At 39.9% G+C, this 27,205-nt stretch overlaps 1 protein-coding gene across 2 annotated transcripts in view; it reads left to right on the top strand.

The window, feature by feature from the left end:
- LOC126361386 (myosin-I heavy chain) overlaps positions 1-27,205 on the top strand; it is a 783,760-nt gene that overhangs the window by 743,870 nt on the left and 12,685 nt on the right. For both annotated transcript variants that reach the window (XM_050007788.1, XM_050007787.1), the window contains 4 exons: positions 10,760-11,058; positions 11,879-12,086; positions 12,517-12,821; positions 16,730-16,969. In XM_050007788.1, the coding sequence (XP_049863745.1) occupies positions 10,760-11,058; positions 11,879-12,086; positions 12,517-12,821; positions 16,730-16,969 (1,052 nt within the window). The remainder of the gene's footprint in view (positions 1-10,759; positions 11,059-11,878; positions 12,087-12,516; positions 12,822-16,729; positions 16,970-27,205) is intronic.

Below are 27,205 nucleotides of genomic sequence, written 5' to 3'. Positions count from 1 at the left end.
GGAGACAATATGGGGTACTTGTTTATGGGTGGGCAGGATGGGTTATTGTCTGTCATTAAGGGCCTGGTATGGTTATTATTATATTTCAACAGTTGCTGCTTTTGACTACAGATGCGGCATCTGTGCTTGGTGGAGCTGTAAGGCATAGACTTTTTGACATGGAACAAGTGACAGTTGTCAAACTGGAGGTACTGTTGGTGATTGGTGCTCTTGATATGAGCAAACATATTTATGGCGCCATCTGAATAGCCTGTAAATACACCTGTTCATATCAAGTGCACCAGCTATCAACAGTACCTCGACTCTGAAACTGTCATCCATTTCTGGTCATTGTGTGTCCATTGCATCTGCAGTGGAGAACAGGAATTGTCAAAATATACCAGTAATACTACCAGAACCTTTATACAGACAATATCTTATCCAACTCATCCATAAATAGACCTACCAAACCATGTCTTCCTCTGACATCATGTGTGAAAGCAGCCATGTTATATATCAACTATACTGTGGTTAATTACCTGTTGGGTTCTGTCTCAGGTTCTTCAGCCGATGCTGGTGGTGGACTGGAGCCAAGCTCACAACTGCAGATTATATGTACCTGGCGCGCCAATGTCAGAGTGCTTCTCTGTTATCATTTCCAGTGTAGTTCTCCTCATGCTGTTGTTCGCTGCAGCATGGGAATCCAGGATCCACTTACCTTAAGGCTTTCTTCCTTCTTGTTGAACAAGCGGGTGTGATAACTCTTCTCTACAGCCAGAATGTCCATGTCGGTGAATTTTACTATGTGGTTGGCCTCACAAAGCGCGTGCTCTGCCATGGCTGATTTCTCCACGTGCCCCAACCTGCAATTTTGCTTATGTTTTGTGATCCTGGTGTTGATTGATTGTCCAGTCATTCCAACATAACTTTCCTGCATGTACGTGGTATGTGGTATATTCCTGACATTGCAAGTGAGTCTCTTTTTCCATTTGCAATCTGATACACTTGTTGATCTTCGTTGTCAGTTTGGAAATAGTCTTTGTGCAATATACAGCTCATTCTGTCCATCATTCTGGGAAGGTATGGTAGAAGTGCCGTACCCAATATTTCTTTTTCTGGTGTGTCACTTTGCCGAGTGTTTGACTGTGTTATACTTCTAATATAACTGGTGGAATACCTCCCTTGTGACCATCACATCTAGAAATGTTAGTTGCTTGACCTTTTCTACTTCCAAGGTCAATTTTATGTTGGCATGGAGGCTGTTCAAGTGTCTTAGCAAGTCACCGAGCTGCTCCTCACCATGGCTCCACACAACACAGATACCATCGGTATATCTGTACCACACATTAGGTTTACAAGATGTCAAGTCCAGTGCATGTGCTTCAGATTGTTCCATGGAGAAGTTGGCTACCACTGGACTAAGAGACTACCCATGGCAACACCGTCCAGCTGTTCATAGAAGCTACCCTTCCATGTGAAATAGCTCGTGGTGAGACATGCATGAGAGAGCTTGATGATATCTTGCAGGAAAACAGAACTGATGTGCTCCAGAGATTGTCAGCACTCCTGGCTCACTGATGTACAAACTGGCAAAACTCTTGGTCTCTCTGCTCCAGCTGCACATGGGAAGGACTGACACATACTTAAAGGATTCAGTACATTTCACTGAGAAGCTGAAGAAAGTAAAAATTGCAACAAATGACATCCTGGTCAGCTTTGATGTTGTTTCTTTGTTTAGCAAAGTGCCACTCAGTGACTTTCTGGCAAAATAGACTGATGTGCTTCAGAGATAGTTAGCACTCCTGGCTCGTCGACATATAAACTACTGAAACACTTGGTCCAGCCGCATGTGGGGAAGACTGACAGGCACCTTAAGGACTCAGAACATTTAAATGAGAAGCTGAAAAAACTAAAACTTGCACCAAACGACATCCTGGTCAGCTTTGATGTTGTTTCTTTGTCTACTAAAATGCCACTCAGTGACTCTAGAGCACATCGGGTACAATTTCCAGAAGACATCACCTTTTAAACCTAAAGTGTGGTACAGATATGTCAATGATATCTGTGTTGTGTGGGGCCATGGTGAGGAACAGCTCGGTGACTTGCTAAGACACTTAAACAGTCTCTATGCCAACATAAAGTTGACAATTGAAGTAGAAAAGGTCAAAAAACTACCATTTCTAGATGTAATGATCAAAACGGATGGTCCGATACCTGCACAGACTGTTAAATCACCGTCTGAGCTAGAAAAAGAGGCACAATTAATGTGGTTGTAACATGATCAAGATGAATAAGTGAGTCACAGCACCACAATTGTGAAATACAATGCCTGGAAAGTGTTCTGAAGAGCAATGGGTATTCCACCAGTTATATTAGAATTATAACAGACTCAAACAGTCAGTGAAGTGCAACATCGGAAAAAGAAATGTAGGGTACAGTCTTTCTGCCATACATTTCCAGAGTGATGGACAGAATCAGCCATATATTGCACAAAGACAGAGTAAAGATTATTTACAAACTGGCAAAGAAGATCAAAGAGTGTCTCAGATTGCAAAGGAGAAAAGGGACCCACTTGCAAATGTTGGAAATACACCACGTACCTTGCACATCCAGAAAAGTTATGTTTGAATGAGTAGATGATCTATCAACACTAGGATCACAGAACACAAGCAACGTTGCAGGTTGGGGCAGGTGGAAAAAAAGGGCGTGCCAGAGCACACGCTGTGTGAGGCCAACCACATAGCATAATTCGCCGACACAGACGTTTTGTCTGTAGAGAAGATCTAACATACCCACTTGTTCGGAGAAGCTATAGAAGTACACAAACATGAGAATAGCTTCAAAAAGAGAGAAGAAAGCCTTAAGGTAAACAGATCCTGGATTTCTGTGCTGCAGAGAACAATTATTGCAGGTAGAAAGAGGAGAACTACACTGGAAATGACCACGGAAAAGTCCTTGGGAAGTGGTGCACCAGGTACATATAATCTGCAGCCATGAGGTTGGCTACAGTCCACCACCATCAATGGAGGGTGAAGAGTTGACAATGCCAGTGACTTGTGCTAACAAAATGTCAGAAAAATCTTCAGACAAGCATCAGCCGAAGAACCTGAGACAGAAGCCAACAGGCAGTTTGTCAACAAGTGGCCATGAAAGCGTTAACAGTTCTGTATACTGTTATTAATGCGCAGCATTCTATGTGAACATAATAGGTAACCAACTGTCTACTTGCATGAACAACCACTGCCAAACTGTGGCCACATACGCCGGCCGAAGTGGCCGTGCGGTTCTAGACACTGCAGTCTGGAACCGCGAGACTACTACGGTCGTAGGTTCGAATCCTGCCTTGGGCATGGATGTGTGTGATGTCCTTAGGTTAGTTAGGTTTAACTAGTTCTAAGCTCTGGGGGATTAATGACCTCAGAAGTTGAGTCCCATAGTGCTCAGAGCCCTTTTTTTTAGGCCACATACCGAAACACAGATCACTTCAAAGCTGCTTCACTAAGCATGCCATTTGCATATCATCTGCTAGAAAAAGTTTATCTGAACTATGCATTTGGGAATTCTCTCTACTGCATATAGTGCGTTCTCACAATCTCCTGGCATAAAACTCTACTAAGCTTGTCTTTTATTTTTAGTGCTCTGCAGCCTGTAGAAATTGTAAATATGTCATAGCAGTAATTAACTGTTTGACAGAAGCTGCTTGTTGGTAGTATTTTATTTTACTCAACTAACAAATTCTTATACTTGTTATATGTATTTGTATATATAATTTATAGAATCATATCACTACATGAATATTACAAAATATTGTCACTGGTACATGCTAGAGAACATGAAGGTACCATTGACAGTGGGCAATGTCCGAAACCAGTTCAGTAAAATAAAATGCTACCAACAAGCAGGTTGTGTTGAACAATTAATTACTATTGTAACATAATTTCTCTGCTAAGCTGTTTCCCACTGCATCATCTTATCTCTTCCCATTTCTTATCTATTGTCATACACCCCGCTTCGTCCTTCTTCCCTCCCTGTCTTCCTCTCTGTCTCCACCTTCCTTTCTTTTCCCCTCTCCCTTACAACACAGTTGTCTCTTACATGTGTCTATGCACAACGTGTCAGCCTGCTCTAATCAAGCAGTTGCCTGTTGCCTTTCCCTTATTTACAAATGATAAAAACTGTTATGGTGTGAAACTTCTGTCTTGTTTGCTTAATAATGGCACTGGCATACTGGACAAAAATATTTATGTTAAACTTTTATCATTTATTTCTGTCTCAGCTGTACATTAATTTTTGTGATGACTAGTTTCAATCCGTATTTAATCATTTTCAGATCTAAAAATTAAAATGATGTAAAGAACAAAATACCTATTTGTCATTGCTTTGCAATAGGTAGATAATTATTACAGATAAGTATTGCATTTTGCTAGGTAGTTGTGTAATTAACCTGTCACTTACATACAGAACTACACATCTAAATACTGTGGTTTGCAACAGTGGACCATATTAACTGAGGGGGGAAGTGGGATAGGGAGAGAATGCAGGGAAAAAGAATGGGATGGATGACATGGAAAAGAAATGGTATGCATGACATAAGTGTAATGGATGTACATTCAGTAACAATTATGTTACTATGTAAAGCACAGGCTGATACCCACAATACAGATAAGACATTGAGTTGCAAATAAGCACAATGAAAAGACTGCTAAACATTTAAGCTTTTTTGTCAAAATGCCTTTTTCCGAAGTAGAAAACACACACACATTATCACAAGCAAAACTGACACGCATATGATCGCTGTCTCTGGCGAATATGTTTTCTACTTCAAAAGAATGTTTCTTTGCCAAAAGCAGTTTTTTCATTGCACCTGTCTGTGACTCCACATATAGTGAATAGTAGTCTATCCTTTTCATAACATCGTCATCACTCCATCCAAAACTTTCCAGTGTTTGATATTAGTATGTAACTTGTGTAAGAGAGCTAGACTTACAGTAAATTTATAAAGTGGAGAAATTATGTAAATGCAATTAATGCTACAATATTAAAAGTGTAAACAACAGAAGTGCAAAATTTAAAACTTATCAAACAGTGAGACTTTTGTTGATAAAGGGACTGGATTGATGTAGAGGGCCGAAAGAAGCCTTCAAAGTCTCACTGAGAGCAGACACCAGTGATGTGTTGGCTCATGCTCCATTCTAGTTGCAGGCCAGCATTAAGACTGGCTTCCATGCACACAGGAAAACCTGCTTGCTGAGCAGCATGAGGATGCAAATGGAATTAACTATACAGGGTGTTACAAAACACTAACATGTTGATGCTACGTACTGATGTGCCTGATGCTAGTACTGTAGAGCAATGAGTCGCATGTCAACACAAGCACCGAAGTCAACATTACCTTCCTTCAATTGGGCCAACTGGCGGTGAATCGAGGAAGTACAGTACATACTGACAAAACTAAAATGAGCTCTAACATGGAAAGAAAGCATTTCCGAACACATGTCCACATAACATATTTTCTTTCTTTGTGTGTGAGGAATGTTTCCTGAAAGTTTGGCCGTAGCTTTTTGTAACACCCTGTATATGTCACATGCTGTTTTCTGCAATTTTAGTCACTTCACATAACTCTACTTCTATAATTTTATTTTTTATATATTTTACAATTTTGTACTTTATTGATTTACACTTTTCATATATCAACTTGATTTCCATCTTTTATAATTTCATTGTAAGCCTATCTTTTATATAAATCTGTTACACAGATGTCATCCACTTCTACTACTTACTGTGTGCTCTTCCCTATCCTTCACCCCATTGCCACATTCTTTCCCCATTCCCCACTCTTCACCCCTACCCACTCCCATTATGTATTTATACTATTTTTCACAGTTGCAAACCAGTAGTGTTCTGATGTGTAGTTCTGTGTGGCTACAATGGGTTGCTTACACAACTACGTAGTTAAAAGGAAAAATTATCAGTAATACTTTTATCTTTATTAGAAAGTAGGTATTTAGTTTTATTCATAGATTTGAAGATAGTAAAATACTTATCAGAACCAATTACACTAAAAAAGCATGCAACTGGGCTGGTGAAATAAAGAAAGGTTGTTGAATTTCTATGTATACATCTACATACATGCTCTGCAAGTCACTGTACGGTGCATGGTGTAGGGAACCGTGTAGCATTATATTTCCCTCCTGTTCCACTCACAAATGGAATGAGGGAAAAACAAATGCCTGTATTGCCTGTATGCCTCTGTACAGGTAAAGTGTTCTTAGGTAAAGTGTATGTTGGCAGCAGCAGAATTCTTTTGCAGTCACCCTCATTGCTGGTTCTGTAAATCTTCTCAATAGTGCCTTGTCAAAAGAATATCATCTTCTATCCAGGGATTCCATTTCAATTCACGAAGCATCTCTGCAGTACTTGCATGCTGGTTAAAAATCTAGCAGCACGCCATTGAATTGTTTCAATGTTTTCCTCTAATCTGACCTGGTGGGAATCCCACACCCTCGAGCAGTAATCAAGATTGTGTTCTGTATGCTGTCTTCTTATAGGTGAACTAAACTTTCCTAAAATTCTCCCAAAAACTGAAGCCAACCATTCACATTCCCTACTGTCATCCTTATATGCTCATTCCATTTCATATCTCCCATGACAAATATGTTAGCATTAGTGTAATGACACATGTATGTGCTTCCACAGTGACTGAGATTTTTTCTTATTTCTCACATTTATGAACCAAATTGTTACCATTTCATGTGTTTGATGTAGTTAGTTCATTACTTAATTAGTTCTATGGGTAATTTGTATGATTTATTGCAGTGGAATGGAGTGAGTCGTATCACATTCATGTGTGAGTACGGCTACAAGCTGACCATTTACAAGTTGGATCATTGGATAGAGGATCAAAAATTTTTTTGCATCTTTGTGCACACCTTTTTGTGCTAAAGTCAACCTTAATATATCACTATTTCTTTTGAACGCATTATTGTGGCCAAGATAGACATGAAGCCCATGCCTACTACAGTAGTACAAGTTTTCATGCTAACTAGCTCTGCAGATGAAATGTATGATGAGATAAAAGAAATTATTCAGGTAGTGAAGGGAGACAGAAATTTAATGTCATGGGTGACTGGAATTCAACAGTAGGACAAGGGAGAGAAGGATACATAGTAGGTAAATATGGATTGGGGCTAAGAAATGAAAGAGGACGCCATCTGGTAGAATTTTGCGCAGAGCATAACTTAATCATAACTAACACTTGGTTTAAGAATCATGAAAGAAGGTTGTGTACATGGAAGAACCCTGGAGATACTAAAAGGTATCAGATAGATTATATAATGGTAAGACAGAGATTTAGGAACCAGGATTTAAATTGTACGACATTTCCAGGGGCAGATGTAGACTCTGACTACAATCTATTGGTTATGAACTGTAGATTACAACTGAAGAAACTGCAAAAAGGTGGGAATTTAAGGAGATGGGACCTGGATAAACTGAAAGAACCAGAGGTTGTACAGTGTTTCAGGGAGAGCATGAGGGAACAATTGACAGGAATGGGGGAAATAAATAGAGTAGAACAAGAATGGGTAGCTTTGAGGGATGAAATAGTGAAGACAGCAGAGGATCAAATAGGTAAAAAGACGAGGGCTAGTAGAAACCCTTGGGTAACAGAAGAAATATTGAATTTAATTGATGAAAGGAAAAAATATAAAAACACAGTAAATGAAGCAGGCAAAAAGGAATACAAATGTCTAAAAAATGATATCGACAGGCAGTGAAAAATGGCTAAGCAGGGGAAGCTAGAGGACAAATGTAAGGATGTAGAGGCTTATCTCACTAGGGGTAAGATAGATACTACCTACAAGAAAATTAAAGAGACCTTTGGAGAAAGGAGAACCACTTGCATGAATGTCAAGAGCTTTGATGGAAACCCAGTTCTAAGCAAAGAAGCGAAAGCAGAAAGGTGGAAGGAGTATAAAGAGGGTCTATACAAGGGCGATGTACTTGAGGACAATATTATGGAAAAGGACGAGGATGTAGATGAAGATGAAATGGGAGATATGATACTGTGTGAAGAGCACTGAAAGACCTGAGTCGAAACAAGGCCCCAGGAGTAGACAACATTCCATTAGAACTACTGGCAGCATTGGGAGAGCCAGTCCTGTAAAAACTCTACCATCTGGTGAGCAAGATGTATGAGACAAGCGAAATACCCTCAGACTTCAAGAAGAATATAATAATTCCAATCCCAAAGAAAGCAGGTGTTGACAGATGTGAAAATTACCAAACTATCAGTTTAATAAGTCACAGCTGCAAAATACTAACGCAAATTATTTACAGACGAAAGGAAAAACTGATAGAAGACGACCTTGAGGAAGTTCAGTTTGGATTCCTTAGAAATGTTGGAACACGTGAGGCAATACTGACCCTGTGACTTCTCTTAGAACAAAGATTAAAGAAAGGCAAACCTACGTTTCTAGCATTTGTAGACTTAGAGAAAGCTTTTGACAATGTTGATTGGAATACTCTCTTTCAAATTCTGAAGGTGGCAGGGGTAAAATACAGAGAGCGAAAGGCTATTTACAATTTGTACAGAAACCAGATGGCATTTATAAGAGTCGAGAGACATGAAAGGGAAGCAGTGGTTGGGAAGGGTGTGAGACAGGGTTGTAGCCTATCCCTGATGTTATTCAATCTGTATATTGAGCAAGCAATAAAGGAAACAAAAGAAAAGTTCAGAGTAAGTATTAAAATCAATGGAGAAGAAATAAAAACTTTGAGGTTCACCGATGACATTGTAATTCTGTCAGAGACAGCAAAGGACTTGGAAGAACAGTTGAATGGAATGGACAGTGTCTTGAAAGGAGGATATAAGATGAACATCAACAAAAGCAATACAAGGACAATGGAATGTAGTCCAATTAAGTCGGGTGATGCTGAGGGAATTAGATTAGGTAATGAGACACTTAAAGTAGTAAATGAGTTTTGCTATTTGGGGAGCAAAATAACTGATGATGGTCGAAGTAGAGAGGATATAAAATGTAGACTGGCAATGGCAAGGAAAGCGTTTCTGAAGAAGAGAAATTTGTTAACATCGAGTATAGATTTAAATGTCAGGAAGTCGTTTCTGAAAGTATTTGTATGGAGTGTAGCCATGTATGGAAGTGAAGTGAGGATGATAAACAGTTTAGACAAGAAGAGAATAGCAGCTTTCAAAATGTGGTGCTACAGAAGAATGCTGAAGATTAGATGGGTAGATCACATAACTAATGAGGAGGTATTGAATAGAATTGGGGAGAACAGGAGCTTGTGGCACAACTTGACTAGCAGAAGGGATCGGTTGCTAGGACATGTTCTGAGTCATCAACGGATCATCAATTTAGTATTGGAAGGCGGTGTGGAGGGTAAAAATCGTAGAGGGAGACCAAGAGATGAATACACTAAGCAGATTCAGAAGGATGTAGGCTGCAGTAGGTACTGGGAGATGAAGAAACTTGCACAGGATAAAGTAGCATGGAGAGCTGCATCAAACCAGTCTCAGGACTGAAGACCACAACAACAACAACAACAACAACAACAACATTTTGTTGGGACTCATTCAGTTATTTTTTGTGAGAATGTTACTACATTACCTACTACAGTTCAAGACGTATCAGATTTACATCAGAATATGCAGAATGCCTTTGCATTAGCAGTCAGTTGGTTTCCACCTAACAGACTAGTGTGTTGTCCAAAGAAAACCCAACACTTTATTCTTAGGCTGTCTAAAGAAGTTGAATCAAACTGTGTAAAAGTTGTAGAAATATGTATCAGCTTGGAACTGAACTGGGAACCCCACATCATCTGTGTGTGCAAGTACATCTCATGCGGAAATTTAGTTACATAGTTAGCAAGGAATATCTAAGAATAGCTTAATTTAGAATTTTTCAGTCATAAATACCTTAGAGAGTGTTGTTGTTTGGACACACTTGTCTTATCAGAAATGCTCTATTTATACAGAAAAAGGTACTATGAATACTTTATGAGGTTGGCCCCAAAGAGCTCTGCTGTCCTGTGTTTACTAAGGTCAAAATATTGACAGTTTTAAATCCTTATACCCATTTATTGTTAATCCACATTACTAGAGAGAAATTCATTATTGTGACACCAGAGGCAAATTGAGTATCAACATATCTAGGGAAAGACTGACAAAGATGAGAAAGTGAATTGTTTGAAGACATATAATAAATTATCACATTCCGCTCTGACCACAACTTTAAACAGTCTCAAAATAAACTCTTTAACTGGCTGGCTGACAATCCATTTCGGAGTATAAAAGAATTCTTTGATACCTTTAATGTTGAAATTAATTTTTAAGATTCTAATTTTAAAGCTATATAACTGGTTATTTTACAATATTTAATTTGTACACGTAATTTTTGACATTTTCACTTACACTTGTAACATGCTATCACTTATAAACCCTGTTCCACAGTACATGGTCACTGATGAATTAAGAATTTGAGCGGGAGGTTGAACATCTTTCTTTCCATCTTTCCCCAATCTGTCCCTTGTTCCTCTTTGACATAGGAACTAACAGTTCTGAGAGCTGTTATCTACTTTTTAATGTGTGTATTGACAGGTTTTGGAAATTCAGCTTATACTGGCAAGTATTGTCCAATCATTCTGTCCACTAGTAATTTTTTGGTTTTATCAACTGAATTTTTATTTGATGCAAATAGCAACGTTTTTGAGTTGATACTGTAATAAACACACCAAGAACTGTACTATTTTGGCTTCTCAGGTGATGCAGTTCGGAATATGGAAGATGACCACATCAGGCAAATGCAGGTGGTGATGGAACGATGTATGCGTAAAGATAGTTTACTTGTAGAACTGTACTTGCAGTTGATCAAGCAAACTACAGACCATCCTGATCCTAACTCAAGGGTTAATTTACGACACTGGGCACTGCTTTCACTTGCTTGTTCAGTTATTCTTCCACCAAGCAAACCAGTACGCAAATATCTCGCTGCTCATCTCCGTAGATGTGCATCTGATTATATCACAGAGGAAGGGAAGTATGCACGATTTGCTGAAAAGGTGAGCTTAATATAAATAAGTACTGAGTTTAAGATGATTTTATTTTTTCACAGGAGATTTTACTGTGTTGTGTGTATGTGTGATTATAACTAGTGTGTTTTGCCCTCAGAATATTTCAAAAGCTTTAAACGAGGTAATTTTATTGTCTACACCTGAGTCTGTGTGATTCTTATTGGATTATACGGTTTTAATCAGACCAGTGGAACCAACTGACCTCGTCAACCCCTGTTTGAAAAACTGAGCTGATTTAAAGAGCGCTTGTAGCATTTGAAAAATCTCTTGTAGTGTTAAGCTCTAATACTGAAGGTAGTGCTACTCAATACACTTAACAAAATAGTATTGTTTCTTAAGTTAATGATTTGGATAAAATGCTGCTCAATAGAAATGTTAAATTCATGTAAAGAAAGAAGGCCAAAGAGAAGTAACAGAACTTCTAAATAATTAAATTAAAAAGGACTTTGTTCCTTTTGTTTCTTGCTAGCCTTGTTCTGTGCAGTTCATTGATTCTTCTTAACCTTGTTTCTGAATAAACTGCTACCTCCAACAAACTTCTTTATTTATTCTCAAAGCTATAGCTTATAAAATTGAAGTACTATATTATGCATTTTTAAACTGTTCTAAAAACAAGTGTTTCTTGAAAGTAAGTACTAACAATTCCCTCTTTTTTTGTGTGAATTTAACATTTCTAGGTTGGGTTCTCTGGACACATGGCACAACAGAGGTTTGAGTGTGACATTGATGCAAATCTTATCTTATGTGGTATAAACTATGTATGATAATATTATAATTTTATGAAATGATGTGGTCTTTCTGTTCCCAGTGTCTCCATAAAACCCAAGGAACACGTCGTCGCCAGTGGCCACCTTCTCGAGAAGAAGTACTGTGTACAATTAACCGGAGGCCCATATATGCACGTTTTCATTTTATGGATGGACAATACCATGCAGTTGAATTTCACCCCTCTGCGACTGCAAGGGATGTCATGGAAATTGTTAAAAATAAAATTGGCCTTCGAGAAACAGCAATGGGTGAGTTTTGGTTATAATTGTGTGTCATATTTACATTAAAAGTCCGCAATTTTTGTGATTAATATTTCACACCCTCTTAGTCCTGCAACTGCTGTATCATCCTTTTATGAAGGAAGTAAAGCAAGAAAATTGTTGTTTGTAGGAACAAAACACCTGCCAATAATTTTAGAATGAAATGTGCTATTACAGATAAATCAAAAGCTAATAATTGACATATGGTCAGACAGTTCAGGGAACACTTTGGCTAACTTGACCAAAGGCTAAATACTTTCTGCTCAAATTTGAGATTTTCAGAGACCACTATATGTTTGTCATAATATAAGAAAAAAAAATCTTGGTAGAAGATTACATGTATTTTCTGAGGCATTCTGAAACTCCAGAAAAGCTTTTTTTGTTTTGAACCAGTACACAGAAGTTTTTTTCATTTCAGGATATGCCATATATGAAGTACTTGGTTCATCAGAACGGAGTCTCATGCCAGAAGAAAAAGTAGCAGATGTTATGTCAAAATGGGAACGATACAGAACAGCAAATGCAGCAGCAAGTCAGGTAGCATCTGGCACAGGTAGCATGAAAGGTGCCCGGCGTCCACAACAACACTTGTTCCTATTCAAAAAACACCTGTTTCTTGATGAATACATGGACTTGGATGATCCTGTTGAAAAAGAGTTGCTGTACCATCAAGTCCTACACAGTCTTCGTGCTGATCGATTTCCAGTCACAGAGAAAGAAGCTGTAAGTCTGCTACCCCTTACCTTGTGGAAAACAATGCCCCTTGTGTGCTGATCATGAGAATGTTAAGGAGTCACCTTGCATTGGGTGCAGTGATATTACAAATTCCAAACACTTGTTCAATGTTTCTTAAGTATATAATTTATTTTTGTGTAACTATAGAAAGCAGTTGCTTTAAATGACATTTATTTTTGCAGTAACCAGTTTTAAATGTCAAAGCTTATCATCAGATGCTGTGATTTTATGTTCATGATTGAGAATCTTCTTGTTAGAGGACATCTCTATTTCACTTACATGTGGGCTAAATACACTGAAGAGCCAGAGAAACTTGTACATCTGCCTAATATTGTGTAGGGTCCCCACGAGCACATAGAAGTGCCATAACACAACATGGCAGGGATTTCACTAATGTCTGAAATAGTGGTAGAGGGAATTGACACCATGAATCTTGCAGGGTTGTCCATAAATCCATAAGAGTACAAGAGGGTGGAGATCTCTTCTGAACAGCACATTGCAAGGCAGACCAGATATGCCTGATAATTTAAAAGTCTGGGGAGTTTGGTGGCCAGCGGAAGTATTTACATTCAGAAGAGCATTCCTGATGCCAATTTGTAGCAATTCTGGATGTGCGGGATGTTGCATTGCCCTACTGAAATTGCCCAAGTCAGTCAAAATGCACAGTGGACATGAATGGATGTAGGTGGTCAGAGAGGATGCTTACGTACATTCATGTGTGAGAGTCATATCCAGACGTATCAGCGATCCCACATCACTCCAACTGCACGTACCCCACACCATTACAAAGCCTCCACCAGCTTGAACAGCCCCCTTCTGATGCAGGGTCCATGGCTTTATGAGGTTGTCTCCATGCCCGTACACATCTATCCACTCTATACAATTTGAAACAAGATTCGTCTGACCAAGCAACAGGTTTCCAGTCATTGACAGTCCAACGTCTGTGTTGACTGGTCCAAGCGAGGTGTAAAGCTTTGTGTCAAGCAGCCATCAAGGCTACATGAGTGAGCCTTTGGCTCCGAAAGCTCATATCGATCATGTTTCTTTGAATGGTTCATTCACTGTCACTTGTTGATGGTCCAGCATTGAAATCTGCAGCAATTTGCTGAAGGGTAGAACTCCTGTTACATTGAAGAATTCTCTTCATTCATCATTGGTTCCATTCTTGCAGGAACTTTTTGCAGTCACAGTGACATCAGAGATTTGATGTTTTACACTACTGGCCATTAAAATTGCTACACCATGAAGATGATGTGCTACAGACGTGAAATTTAACCAACAGAAAGAAGATGCTGTGATATGCAAATGATTAGCTTTTCAGAGCATTCAAACAAGGTTGGCACCGGTGGCGACACCTACAACATGCTGACATGAGCAAAGTTTCCAACCGATTTCTCATACACAAACAGCAGTTGACCGGTGTTGCCTGGTGAAACATTATTGTGATGCCTAGTGTAAGGAGGAGAAATGCGTACCATCATGTTTCCGACTTTGATAAAGGTCAGATTGTAGCCTATCGTGATTGCAGTTTATCATATCACGACATTTCTGCTTGCGTTGTTCGATATCCAATGACTGTTAGCAGAATATAGAATCGATGGGTTCAGGAGGGTAATGTGGAACATGAAGCTGGATCCCAACAGCCTTGTATCACTAGCAGTCGAGACGACAGGCATCTTATCCGCATGGCTGTAATGGATCGTGTAGCCACGTCTCAATCCCTGAGTCAAAGATTGCAAGACACCAACCATCTGCACGAAAATTTGGACGATGTTTGCAGCAGCATGAACTATCAGCTCAGAGACCATGGCTGCGGTTACCCTTGACGCTGCATCACAGACAGGAGCGCCGGCGATGGTGTACTCAATGACGAACCTGGGTGCATGAATGGCAAAACGTCATTTTTTTCGGATGAATCCATGTTCTGTTTACAGCATCATGATGGTCGTATCCGTGTTTGGCGACATCACGGTGAATGCACGTTGGAAGCATGTATTTGTCATCGCCATACTGGCGTATCACCCGGTGTAATGGTATGGGGTGCCATTGGTTACACGTCTCGGTCACTCCTTGTTCACATTGACGGCACTTTGAACAGTGGATGTTACATTTCAATCCCTGCGAAACCCTACATTTCAGCAGGATAATTCACGACCACATGTTGCAGGTCCTGTACGGGCCTTTCTGGATACAGAAAATGTTCGACTGCTGCCCTGGCCAGCACATTCCCCAGATCTCTCACCACTGAAAATGTCTGGTCAATGGTGGCCGAGCAACTGGCTTGTCACAATACGCCAGTCACTAATCTTGATGAATTGTGGTATGGTGTTGAAGCTGCATGGGCAGCTATACCTGTACCCACTATCCAAGCTCTGTTTGACTCAATGCCTAGGCGATGAATGCTGTTATTACGGCCAGAGGTGGTTATTCTGGGTACTGATTTCTCAGGATCTAGGCACCCAAATTGCATGAAAATGTAATCACATGTCAGTTCTAGTATAATATATTTGTCCAATGAATACCCATTTCTCATCTGCATTTCTGCTTGGAGTAGCAATTTTAGTGGCCAGTAGTTTACTGCGGCAATATCCTCACTTCATTACTACCTAGGAGATGCTGTGTCCCATCGCTTGTGCACCGACTATAACACCATGTTCAAACTCACTTAAATCTTGATAACCTGCCATTGTAGCAGCAGTAACCAATCAAACATCTGCGCCAGACCCTAGTTGTCTTATATAGGCATTGCCGAACACACTGTCGTATTCTTCCTGTTTATATATCTCTTTATTTGAATACACATGCCAATATCAGTTTCTTTGGCACTCCAGCATAATTCAATCCACATTTATATTCTTCATCACAATGGAGGTGCCAAGTACACTAAACATTCACTTGACAATACAGCAGGACTTGGTTATCTAACCAGCTGCTACTGTAGCCCCATGTAGTGAAATAAATACATTAATTCTATGTCCGATCTGAAGAGAGAACAACAAATTATTCTCTGATCAGATTAAATTAACTTTTTGCTTGATGTTTCAGTGAGTTGCATTGTAGAAGCCAATTGCTGGTCACTTTTAATTCTTCCTCGAGTGCCAGAGCTCACTTTGTTGCCTATTTTGAATGTACATGTAGACCTGTCAAATTGCCCCCTCCCCCCCACCCCTTACCCCACCCCTCCTCCGCTGCAGCCTGTTAATCATGAAATTATATTATGAACACGTAAGTCCCATCACCTATATGTTGAGCTTTGCCATTCAAGAAGGTGATGGCTTTAATGGATGTTATTTATACATTCAGTAGCTGTTGTGTTAACTCACTTTTCCATTATTTACTACATTCAAGTAGTTTCATGAAATATTAATTAATGAAATTACAAATTTATAAAAGCAGATTGTTAAGCCTATTAGCTCCTGCATATTCCTTGTTGTAAACACATATTGCTACAGTCGCTAGGTAACATGATAGTTCCAATTACAGTTTAGAAGTGGGATACATGAGTCTGGAATACATTTTTTGGTTGATTTTCTCTTTTACTGTGGTTACATTAGATCTAACATTGTTGCTTAAATATATTAATCTTCCCAACAAGTAAAACTTGTAGGCTTGATGGCAAAATCATATACTGGAATGGGACCTTACCTTTTGTGGGCTGAGTTTTACCAATACAGAAATATAATGCACAAGTTGAAATGAAATTTTGTTATTACCATACTTCACACACACTTTTCCCAGATCTTTATAAGTCTGCAGAATTAGTTTTATATGGAAAAAACATGACAGACTAGCACAGCTTACAAAATCTAGTTCTGTTGTCTGTTTTGATATTGCTGCATATATTTCGATGGCTAATCTTTAATAGGCATCTTCTGTCTGAAATATGTATGTTGTAGGTTATGCTGACAGCACTCCAAGCACAACTGGAGATGGGGGATTGTGGAGATACAGTGATGGACTATAGACACACGGCATCCCACTGTTTGCCACCACGCTTTGTGCCTAACATACCATGCGAGGCAGTGGCACAGCATCACCAGAGCTTACATGGAATGGGACCAGCAGAAGCCAAGAAGGCTTTCCTGAATCTTATACAAAGTTGGCCATTGCACAGAGCTACTATTTTTAATGTTATGGTATGTTCTTTTCACATTTTGGCTGTGTTATGGCATTATCAGCTCAACCAAGTTGTCGATACCCTTTTAACAACTCAGTAGTATAATATCTGGTAGAAACTTTTAGTTAATTTTTATCTATATTTGGCACAACAAATGGGTATAATCTATCAAATATGCTTAAAAATTAACATATTAAGTTAAACAATTGATTACTTAATGTGCCAGATTATCCACTGATTTAAGAACATATGTTCATGGTTAGAAGTGTATTACTCTCTGGGAATTGGGTATCAATTAATGGTACCAGAAGCATCCTCCACCACACACAATTAGTGGCTTGCAGAGAATGGGAAATCACTTACTTGCAGGTGACATTCCTCCAGAACCTCAGCAAATTCTCCCCCATTCACTTCACCTGGTCCTACTCAATCTAACAGGCCACCTTCCCAAATGTTGACCTCCACCCCAAAGATGGTTGCATCCATATCAAACCCACTAATGACCAGCAATACCTTCACTTTGACAGCTGCCACACGTTCCATACCAAGAAGTCTCTTCCATACAGCCTAGGCGATCGCATCTGCAGTGACGAGCAGTTATATTCTCAAAATATATTGAGGGTCTCTCTGAGCTCTTTACAGACCGTAATTACCCTCCCAGCCTTGTTCAAAAACAAATCTCTTGGGCTTTATCTTTCCAGTCACCCACCACCTTTCAAAGACTCACCTTCTGATGACAGAGGAGCATTCCCCTCCCAACTCAGTACCACACAGGTCTGAGCAAATGAATTACATTCTCCGCCAAGGTCCTGACTACCTCTCATCGTGCCCTTAAATGGAAAATGTCGTGCCCACTATCCTTCCCATCCCACCCACAGTGGTATTCTGCTGTCCACCCAACATAAACAATATACTCTTCCATCCCTACACAACCCCTGCTCCCAACTTCTTACCTCATGGTCTGTATCCCTGTAATAGACCTAGGTGTAAGAACTGTTCCATACATCCTCCTACCACCTACTTCAGCCCGATCACAAAAATTACCTATCTCATCAAAGGCAGGGCTACCTGTGAAATCAGTCACATGATGTACAATCTAAGCTGCAACCAATGTGCTGCATTCTATGTGGGCATGACAACCAACATGCTTTTGTGTCCACATGGGTGGCCACTGACAAACTGTGGCCAAGAAACAACTGGACTACCCTGTTGCTGAACATGTGGCCCAACATGACATTCTTCATTTCATTGACTGCTTCACTGCCTGTGCCATATGGAACCTTCCCACCAATACAAGCTTTTCTGAATTGTGCAGGTGGAAACTCTCCCTGCGAAATATCCTACATTCCCATTACCCTCTTGGCCTCAACCTTCGTTAGTGATTGTCCTCACCCATCAGCCCCTTCCCTGTTCTGTTCCCATTCAATCACTACATGGCCATGTTCCGCCAACGCACCCAGCCTTTTTACTTCTTCTTTACTATCCCCCCCACACACACACACACAACCTTCCTTCTAACCTCCTGAGTGCACTTAGGTGCCCTGCCCTCTCTCCATCACATCTCTGTATTCTCCAGCAGCACTTGACTGTTCCCCACTCCTACTCTGCTATCCCTCCCCTTCCCCGACCCAGTCTCCTCCTTACTCCCACCCAGTGGTCATATGTATGTGAGGGTTTTTGTGTGTGTGTGTGTGTGTGTGTGTGTGTGTGTGTGTGTGTGTGTGTGTGTGTCTATTTTTGACAAAGGCCTTGTTGACTGAAAGCTTATTTTGTAACAGTCTTTCTGTTGTGCCTATCTGCAACTCAGCATTTATGCTTTACAGTGAGCAGCAACTACCCCTTTCATATTGTTGTTACATTCTATCCTGGAATTTCCATTGTTTGATGATACCTGAAATAAAATTATGTATTGTATACCATAATGACTTTCCACTCTATATGTTGCACAAATGTACCTAATAAATAAATTAAATATTCCATGATTGCCGGCCAGAGTGGCCGTGCGGTTCTAGGTGCTACAGTCTGGAACTGAGTGACTGCTACGGTCGCAGGTTCGAATCCTGCCTCAGGCATGGATGTGTATGATGTCCTTAGGTTAATTAGGTTTAATTAGTTCTAAGTTCTAGGCGACTGATGACCTCAGAAGTTAAGTCGCATAGTGCTCAGAGCCATGTGAACCATTCCATGATTAAAAACTGGTCAGTTGGATGATACTCTGACCTGCAAAATCCTGACGTAACTCACCAATCTACAAAAATTTGTAGAAAATGATAGATGTACAAAAGAAATGACAATAGTAAACCAGTAAGTAAACCAAAGAAATATGCATCTATGTGCAAGCAGTCCATGCAAAAGAACAGCATCAACACTATCTGAGCATGTGAAAATGACAGTATAAGTATACCTATATGTCATGTCAAAGTTATAAAATGCTGAGATGCAAACCAAAGAGGGTTATACTTACATCATATTCATAAAGTGAGTGTCCAAAATGTATCAAAAGACCAAATGTAGGAAACCACCTATGTCATAACATACACAGAATATATGAAAAACCCACACAAGATACTATTTGGGTGAACAACATTCATATATGAATGCATTGACATATCCTTTACTGCCCTAAAACAGATATTAAACAAGCACTACTAACCTAACTTGCATAAATGTCAGGAACTAATACTATACAGGGTGTTACAAAAAGGTGCGGCCAAACTTTCAGGAAACATTCCTCACACACAAATAAAGAAAAGATGTTATGTGAATATGTGTCCAGAAACGCTTAATTTCCATGTTAGAGCTCATTTTAGTTTCGTCCACCTACGCTCAGTGGAGCACATTACCATGATTTCATACGGGATACTCTACCTGTGCTGCTAGAACAGGTGCCTTTACAAGTACGACACAACATGTGGTTCATGCGCGATGAAGCTCCTGCACATTTCAGTCAAAATGTTCATACGCTTCTCACCAACAGATTCGGTGACCGATGGATTGGTAGAGGTGGACCAATTCCATGGCCTCCACGCTCTCCTGACCTCAACCCTCTTGACTTTCATTTATGGGGGCATTTGAAAGCTCTTGTCTACGCAACCCCGGTACCAAATTAGAGACTCTTCGTGCTCGTATTGTGGACTACTGTGATACAATACGCCATTCTCCAGGGCTGCATCAGCGCATCAGGGATTCCGTGCGACGAAGTGTGGATGCATGTATCCTCACTAATGGAGGACATTTTGAACATTTCCTGTAACAAAGTGTTTGAAGTCATGCTGGTACGTTTTGTTGCAGTGTGTTTCCATTCCATGATTAATGTGATTTGAAGAGAAGTAATAAAATGAGCTCTAACATGGAAAGTAAGCATTTCTGGACACATGTCCACATAACATATTTTCTTTGTTTGTGTGTGAGGAATGTTTCCTGAAAGTTTGGCCGTACCTTTTTGTAACACCCTGTATATCCACAATACATGTATTATCCATAGATCATAAGATAAGCTATCAGTAATAGCAAAGGTGAAAAACTTCATCTCTATCCAACATTGTACCAAGGAATTAGATACCGATGCAAATCATATCATATCTAATAATGTGTATTTAATCCCCTAATTCTATCCAGTCAACAACTGCAAAACACAACAACCACAAAACAGCACAAAAATATATCATACCTATCCATATATAGTGTACTGAATAGAGTCAATCATGGCCTGGACATTTGAAGATAATACTTACACTGAACTGACAAAGTTCCCTGCAGAAATATTGACCCACTCTGCCTCTATAGCTGTCCATAACTGCAAAAGTGTTGCTGGAGCAAGATTTTGAGCACAAACTGACTTCCCAGTTATGTTCCATAAATGCTCATGGGTTTCACGTCGGGTGATCTGCCAGGCCAAATCATTCGCTTGAATTGTCCAGAACATTCTTCAAACCAATCGCGAACAGTTGTGGCCGGGTGACATGGTGTACTGTCATCGATAAAAATGCCATCATTGTTTGCGAACATGAAGTCCATGAATGACTGCAAATAGTCTCCAGGTAACCAGACATAAGCAGTGGACCCAGTCCATTGGATGTAAACACAGCCCACACCATTATGGAGACACCATCAGCTTGCACAGTGCCTTGTTGACAACCTAGGTCCATGGTGTCATGGGGTCTGTGCCACACCAGAACCTACCAACAGCTCCTGTTAACTGAAATTGGGACTCATCTGATCAAGCCCCATTTTTCCAGTCCTATAGGTTTCACCTGTTATGGTCACTAGCCTAGGAGATGCATTGCAGACGATGTCATACTGTTAGCTAAGGCACACATGTCAGTATTCTGCTGCCTTAGCCGATTAATATCAAATTTTGCCTCACTCTCCTAATGGATGCATTTGTCACACACCTCACATTGATTTCTGCTGTTATTTCATGCAATATTGGTTGTCTGTCAGCACTGTCAACTCTATGCAAATTCTGCAGCTCTCAGTTGTTAAGTGAAGGCCTTGGGCCACTGCTTTGTCAGTGGTGTGAGGTAATGCATGAAATTTGGTATTCTTGGCACACTCTTGACACCATGAATCTCGGAATACTAAATTTCCTAACAGTTTATGAAATGGAATGTCCCATACGTCTAGATACAACTACTATTCCATGTTCAAAGTCTGTTAATTCCCATGTTGTCGCCATAATCATGTCAGAAATCATTTCACATGAATCACCTCAGTACAAATGACAGTTCCACCAATGTGCTACCTTTTTATGTCTTGTGTACGCGATACTTCCACTATGTGCAAATGTGTGTATTGCCGTTCCATGACTTTTGTCACCTCAGTGTATGTTGTGCAGCAAAACATGGAATATCTGTATGGAACTAACATGAAATACTGTGTAATGCCACAAAAGGGTGTAACAGTATAAGACGAGAACATGCACCAACCTCTGTGCACTTTGTGAAGCCAGTTAAAAAACCAGCCAGTGATATAATATAATGTCAGCAAATGTCACTGACATTAAGGTTGCAAAGTTAACTAGGGGACAGAGAAACAAATGTTAGGGTCGCTACCCTGTAGTGAACTTCGCCTTTAAAAGGCACAATACACTATGTGATCAAAAGTATCAGGACACCTAGCTGAAAATGACTTAAAATTTCGTGGTGCCCTCCATTGGTAATGCTCGAATTCAATGTGGTGTTGGCCCATCCTTAGCCTTCATGATGGCTGCCACTCTCGCAGGCATACGTTCAGTCAGGTGCTGGAAGGTTTCTTGGGGAATGGCAAGCCAATCTTTACGGAGTGCTGCACTGGGGAGAGGTATTGATGTGGGTCGGTGAGGCCTGGCACAAATTTGGCATTCCAAAACATCCCAAAGGTGATCTATAGGATTCAGGTCAGGACTCTGTGCAGGCCAGTTCATTACAGGGTCGTATAACCACTCTGCCACAGGCTGTGCGTCATGAACAGGTGCTCGATCACGTTGAAAGATGCAATCGCCATCCCCGAATTGCTCTTCAAGTGGGAAGCAAGAAGTTGCTTAAAACAACAATGTAGGCCTGTGCTGTGATAGTGCCACACAAAACAATAAGGGGTGCAAGCCCCCTCCATGAGAAACGCGAGCACACCGTAACATCACCACCTCCAAATTTTACTGTTGGCACTACACAGGCTGGCAGATGACGTTCGCCAGGCATTCGCCATACCCACACCTTGGCATCGGATCGCCACATTGTGTACCATGATTTGTCACTCCACACAACGACTTTCCACTGTTCAATCGTCCAATGTTTACACTCCTCACACCAAGTAATGCATTGTTTGGCATTAACTGGCATGATGTGGGGCTTATGAGCAGTCGCTCTACCATGAAGTCCAAGATTTATCACCTCCTGCAGTGGATCCTGATGCAGTTTGAAATTCCTGTGTGATGGTCTGGGCAGATGTCTGCCTATTGCACATTATGAGCCTCTTCAACTGTCGGCTGTCTCTGTCAGTCAATAGACAAGGTCGGCCTGTACGTTTTTGTGCTGTACGTGTCCCTTCACGTTTACACTTCACTATAACATCGGAAACAGTCGACCTAGGGATGTTTACGACTTTGGTAATCTTGGGTACAGATGCATGACACAAGTGACACCCAATCACCTTATCACATTCAAAGTCTGTGAGTTCCATGGAGCACCCCATTCTGCTCTCTCATGATCTCTAATGACTACTGAGGTCACTGATATGCAGTACCTGGCAGTAGATGGTAGCAAAATGCACCTAATATGAAAAATGTATGTTTTTGGGGGTATCCGGATACTTTTGATCACATAGTGTAGGTGCAAGTCTGCGAAGATGGAGTACAACATAAAGGATATCTCAACAGCAGACAAATAAATAAATATGACCTATCCACATATCCTATACTGAATATGGTCAGATATGGTCTAGGCATGTGAAGAAAATATTTGCATCTTTATATTAATTAATCCATGCTTAAAGTTAAAGAGACAATGTCATGTGTCAATATTACTATATGATGTGCCTTGACATATTGCACAGATACCTGAGCATGGCACATAGCAAACAGATACCAACATTCTTCTGCCCAGGTTAATACAATTGGGCTATCTATACTGGACCTTTAACTCTTTGAGCACTGCAGTTGTGAAATCCTGCTGCACTTCCCTTTTCCATATGGGCTGCGGATGTCATTAACCGCTGCAGTGTGGGCACTGTGGACAGCTTTTACCCTCACGGCCCGGCCTCGCCATTACCTGAGTCCTAATGATGGCTTTTACCATCAGCCAGTTCCACTACCTGTGGTCCTGCAGACGTCTATAGCCACTCAGCTGCAGTTCAACATTCATACTAACTGGTTCATGTGATCATCTGCATTCTGCTTCTCTGGTGTCATTTAGCTTTCTGCCCATTCATCAGAGTTTTTAGAGTGCTATCACTTTTGAGTTCCACAAACAACAGCACGTCAGCGTGGTTGCAGTGATGAAGAAATACTGGAGATACTCAACATGAGTGACAGTGAGTGTGGCCTCCTCAGTGACTGTAGTGATGATGATGATTCTTCAGAAGAGTCTCGTAGTAATACGCATCCATGTACTTTACCAGCAGAGCTCACAACGCTAGCTCTTCTTCTGTGTCTGAAAGTGAAGATGAATCAATCCATAAAAGGCCACGCCTTAGTGACAAATATGATTGGCAAAAGTGTGATTACAGTCCAGCACTGCATGCATTTGATGGCTCACCTTCAGGACATAGTTGCCAACTAGCACGTGATTCAAGTATTCAATCCTTTTTCATGCTGTTTCAATTGGAAAATCTGATGAAATTTATAGTGCTTGAAACTAACCAATTTTACACTTTCATCATGGCAGATACATTGGAATCAGTTCATTCTCTACTGTCCACCTGAAAGATACTGATCTTAAAGAACTGCATTACTTCACTGGTATTTGGCTTTTAGTGGCCCCTGTTAAAAAGTTGGGAATAAGGGAATATTGGCTCAGAGATGTACTTCTGAGCACTCCAATTTTTGGCAAACTTATGTCCTGTGATCATTTTATATTATTTTTGAGAATGTTACATTTTAGTGACAACTCTGCTAATCGTTGAGATAACAGTTTGTTTAAAATTAGGAAAATAATTGATACAGTTCATATCGCATTCCACAGTTTGTTTAATCCGTATAAAAAGATGTGTGTTGATAAACACCTATTATTGCTCTAAGGTAGCTTATCTTTTAAACAATTCATTCCTTCAAAACAAAGTATATTTGGAATCAAAACATTTGTGTTGTACTACTATAAAACTGGATACATCTTGGATTTCATTGTATTCACAGGCAAACAACAGAAATTGAAGTCCATAATTTGGCGAAATCTGACAATATAGTGGCAACACTAATCAAACCATACTGTGAATGTGGACATGCCCTGCATGTTGACAATTGATATACAAGTCCAGTCTTGTTCTTCTGGCATGACAAACATAGAACACCAGCATGCGGTACTGTGCAGAGTAACATCCACAATTTGCCGAAGCTACAAAAGAAATTGAAACTAGGAAAGGTGACTTCATGTCAACTGATCTAGTACTTGCCATCAAATGACGTGACAAGAGAGAAGTGTTGATGTTGACTACCTGTAACACCATAAAAATTCGTGACATGAGAAAGACAAACAGGAAGACTGGCGAGAAAGTAATGAAGCCACAATGCATTGTCAACTACAATGCAAGTATGGGTAGTAGACCGCTCTGACATGCTATTAATCTCAGTTGGACCTGTGCATAAATCTGTTAAATGGTACAAAAAGTTTTTTTTCATGTTGTGGACCTTTGAGTTTTGAATCCTCACACTCTTCACAGATTGGGGACAGGGAGAAAAATACAATTAGCAGATTTTCATTTATGTCCGGCACGAGAACTTGTGGAAACATTTGCTACCAAAATGGAGAAGAGATAGGAAAGGAAGACACTCTGATGATGAGAATCCTCTGCACTTTACTGGAAGGCATGTTCCAAACATCATTCCAAATGACCAGTCCAAGAAACACAGACTGTGACATAGATGTGCAGCCTGCTCAATACAGAATGTGTGCTGAGAAATGAAATGTGAATGTGAAACATGCAATGAACCCTTGTCTGTTGTACTGTGTTTTGAAACATACACACAAAGAAGAACATTTAGCGAAGTTGCTACATCTGGAAGATGATATTAAGCCCTTACTTCTGAAAAAATTATTTAAAAATTAATAAAAAAAATACCAGTCCAAAGCCCGGATGAGAAATATGGATGGGTGATATAATAGTGGGAAAAAAAGAGAGGAAAGAAATAAAAATAAAAGTAAATAAATAAAAACAAAGAATTATCTGAGCTTGAAAAGCCTCTCTAGATGAATTACTCTGCTGACAAACACCTTTTGTCAAACATGTGAAATATCCACTCTGTGCTGGCAAACACAGACTAGATGCTTGAAGTCCAGGACCATAATGAACAAACAAAAATAAAGAATTACTCATATCGGTTGTTTCAATTGTGAATAATGAAAATCATATAAAAAAACTCTTTCAGTATGTCCAAAATTTTTGGATTGTCTAGGCAACTTTTCAAAACTTTTCTTCCTTACAAACCTTGCCTTAACAATTAAAAACACAAGATATAAACAGTCTGAATCGGTAGAGCCAGTTTTGAGTTTTAGTGAGACATATATATAAAAATGAAGGTTAACTTCATTGGACAATGGTCAGTTGCACACACTCGAACTCGACCATTTCTGAAGCACAAAAGGTCATTAGGAGAATGAAAGGTGACATTTAATTAGGCAATATAGAATCTTTAGTATTTCCTTATCCCTGATCAAATTCTTAAACAAAATCATCATTTATTTCTACTGTATAATAACAATTGTGTCCCATTTAAAAAGAATTCAGAATCATTGACTTTTAGGTTTTTAAGTGTCTTTGAGGATAATTTATTGGGTTAATGAGGGCAAAATATAGTCATTAGCTTTGAAAGTGTGTTTCTGTATCCAGATGCTTGCCTTGAAAGTTGTTTGCAGAGAAATTATTACGCTAGTGCAGACAAACATCAGCTATGGTTGTTACGGATTCTCCAAAGATTACATCATAAGTTACATACTAAAACCTGATGATTAAGTATCAATATGTCAAATAAAACTCAGATGTAAACAGAGATCTTATGATGATTTGCAAGAACTAATTGCAAATGAAAGAAAGCCCTTGATGGGGAGTTACATGGTAGCAGCAAAGCAGTTTCAGTGACATTATGCCTGTCGAGCAATTCACCTCCAGATTCAAAGCTATGAATAAGTATCCAGGTACACTGTGTATATTTGTAACGCCAGTAATCACACTCAGACTACCAGACATTCGCGACCGTTCTGGCTCTGAAAATACTCAGCACAGGGTGAGGTTGGCCGAGCAAAGAGCTCAGGCAAAGACAGCAGTCCATGGAGGTGGCTATTAGTGCAGGTAAATTGCTTAGGTAACCTCAAGAGTGCACTCGACATGTAGCTGCAGCAGCCAAAAAGTTAAATACCGAGGTCAATGCTATGTTCATTTCTGATTCTTCAAATGTTTGTTGACGTAATGGTAATATGAGCTGGCACAATCATGCTAGTTGCTTCCAGGAAGACCTTCCATTTATATCACATTTTCCTTTTGGCTCCTTCTTGCCAAGCAAGATAGGATATAATGACTAAGACACTGGACTTGTGTTATGGAGCACAGTACTGAAATTCCCGTAGCC

This window comes from Schistocerca gregaria, chromosome 1 (assembly GCF_023897955.1).
Source record: "Schistocerca gregaria isolate iqSchGreg1 chromosome 1, iqSchGreg1.2, whole genome shotgun sequence".
Lineage (NCBI taxonomy): Eukaryota > Metazoa > Arthropoda > Insecta > Orthoptera > Acrididae > Schistocerca > Schistocerca gregaria.
The sequence above is the reverse complement of the archived record's forward strand: the minus strand, read 5'-3'. Positions and strand labels throughout refer to the sequence as shown.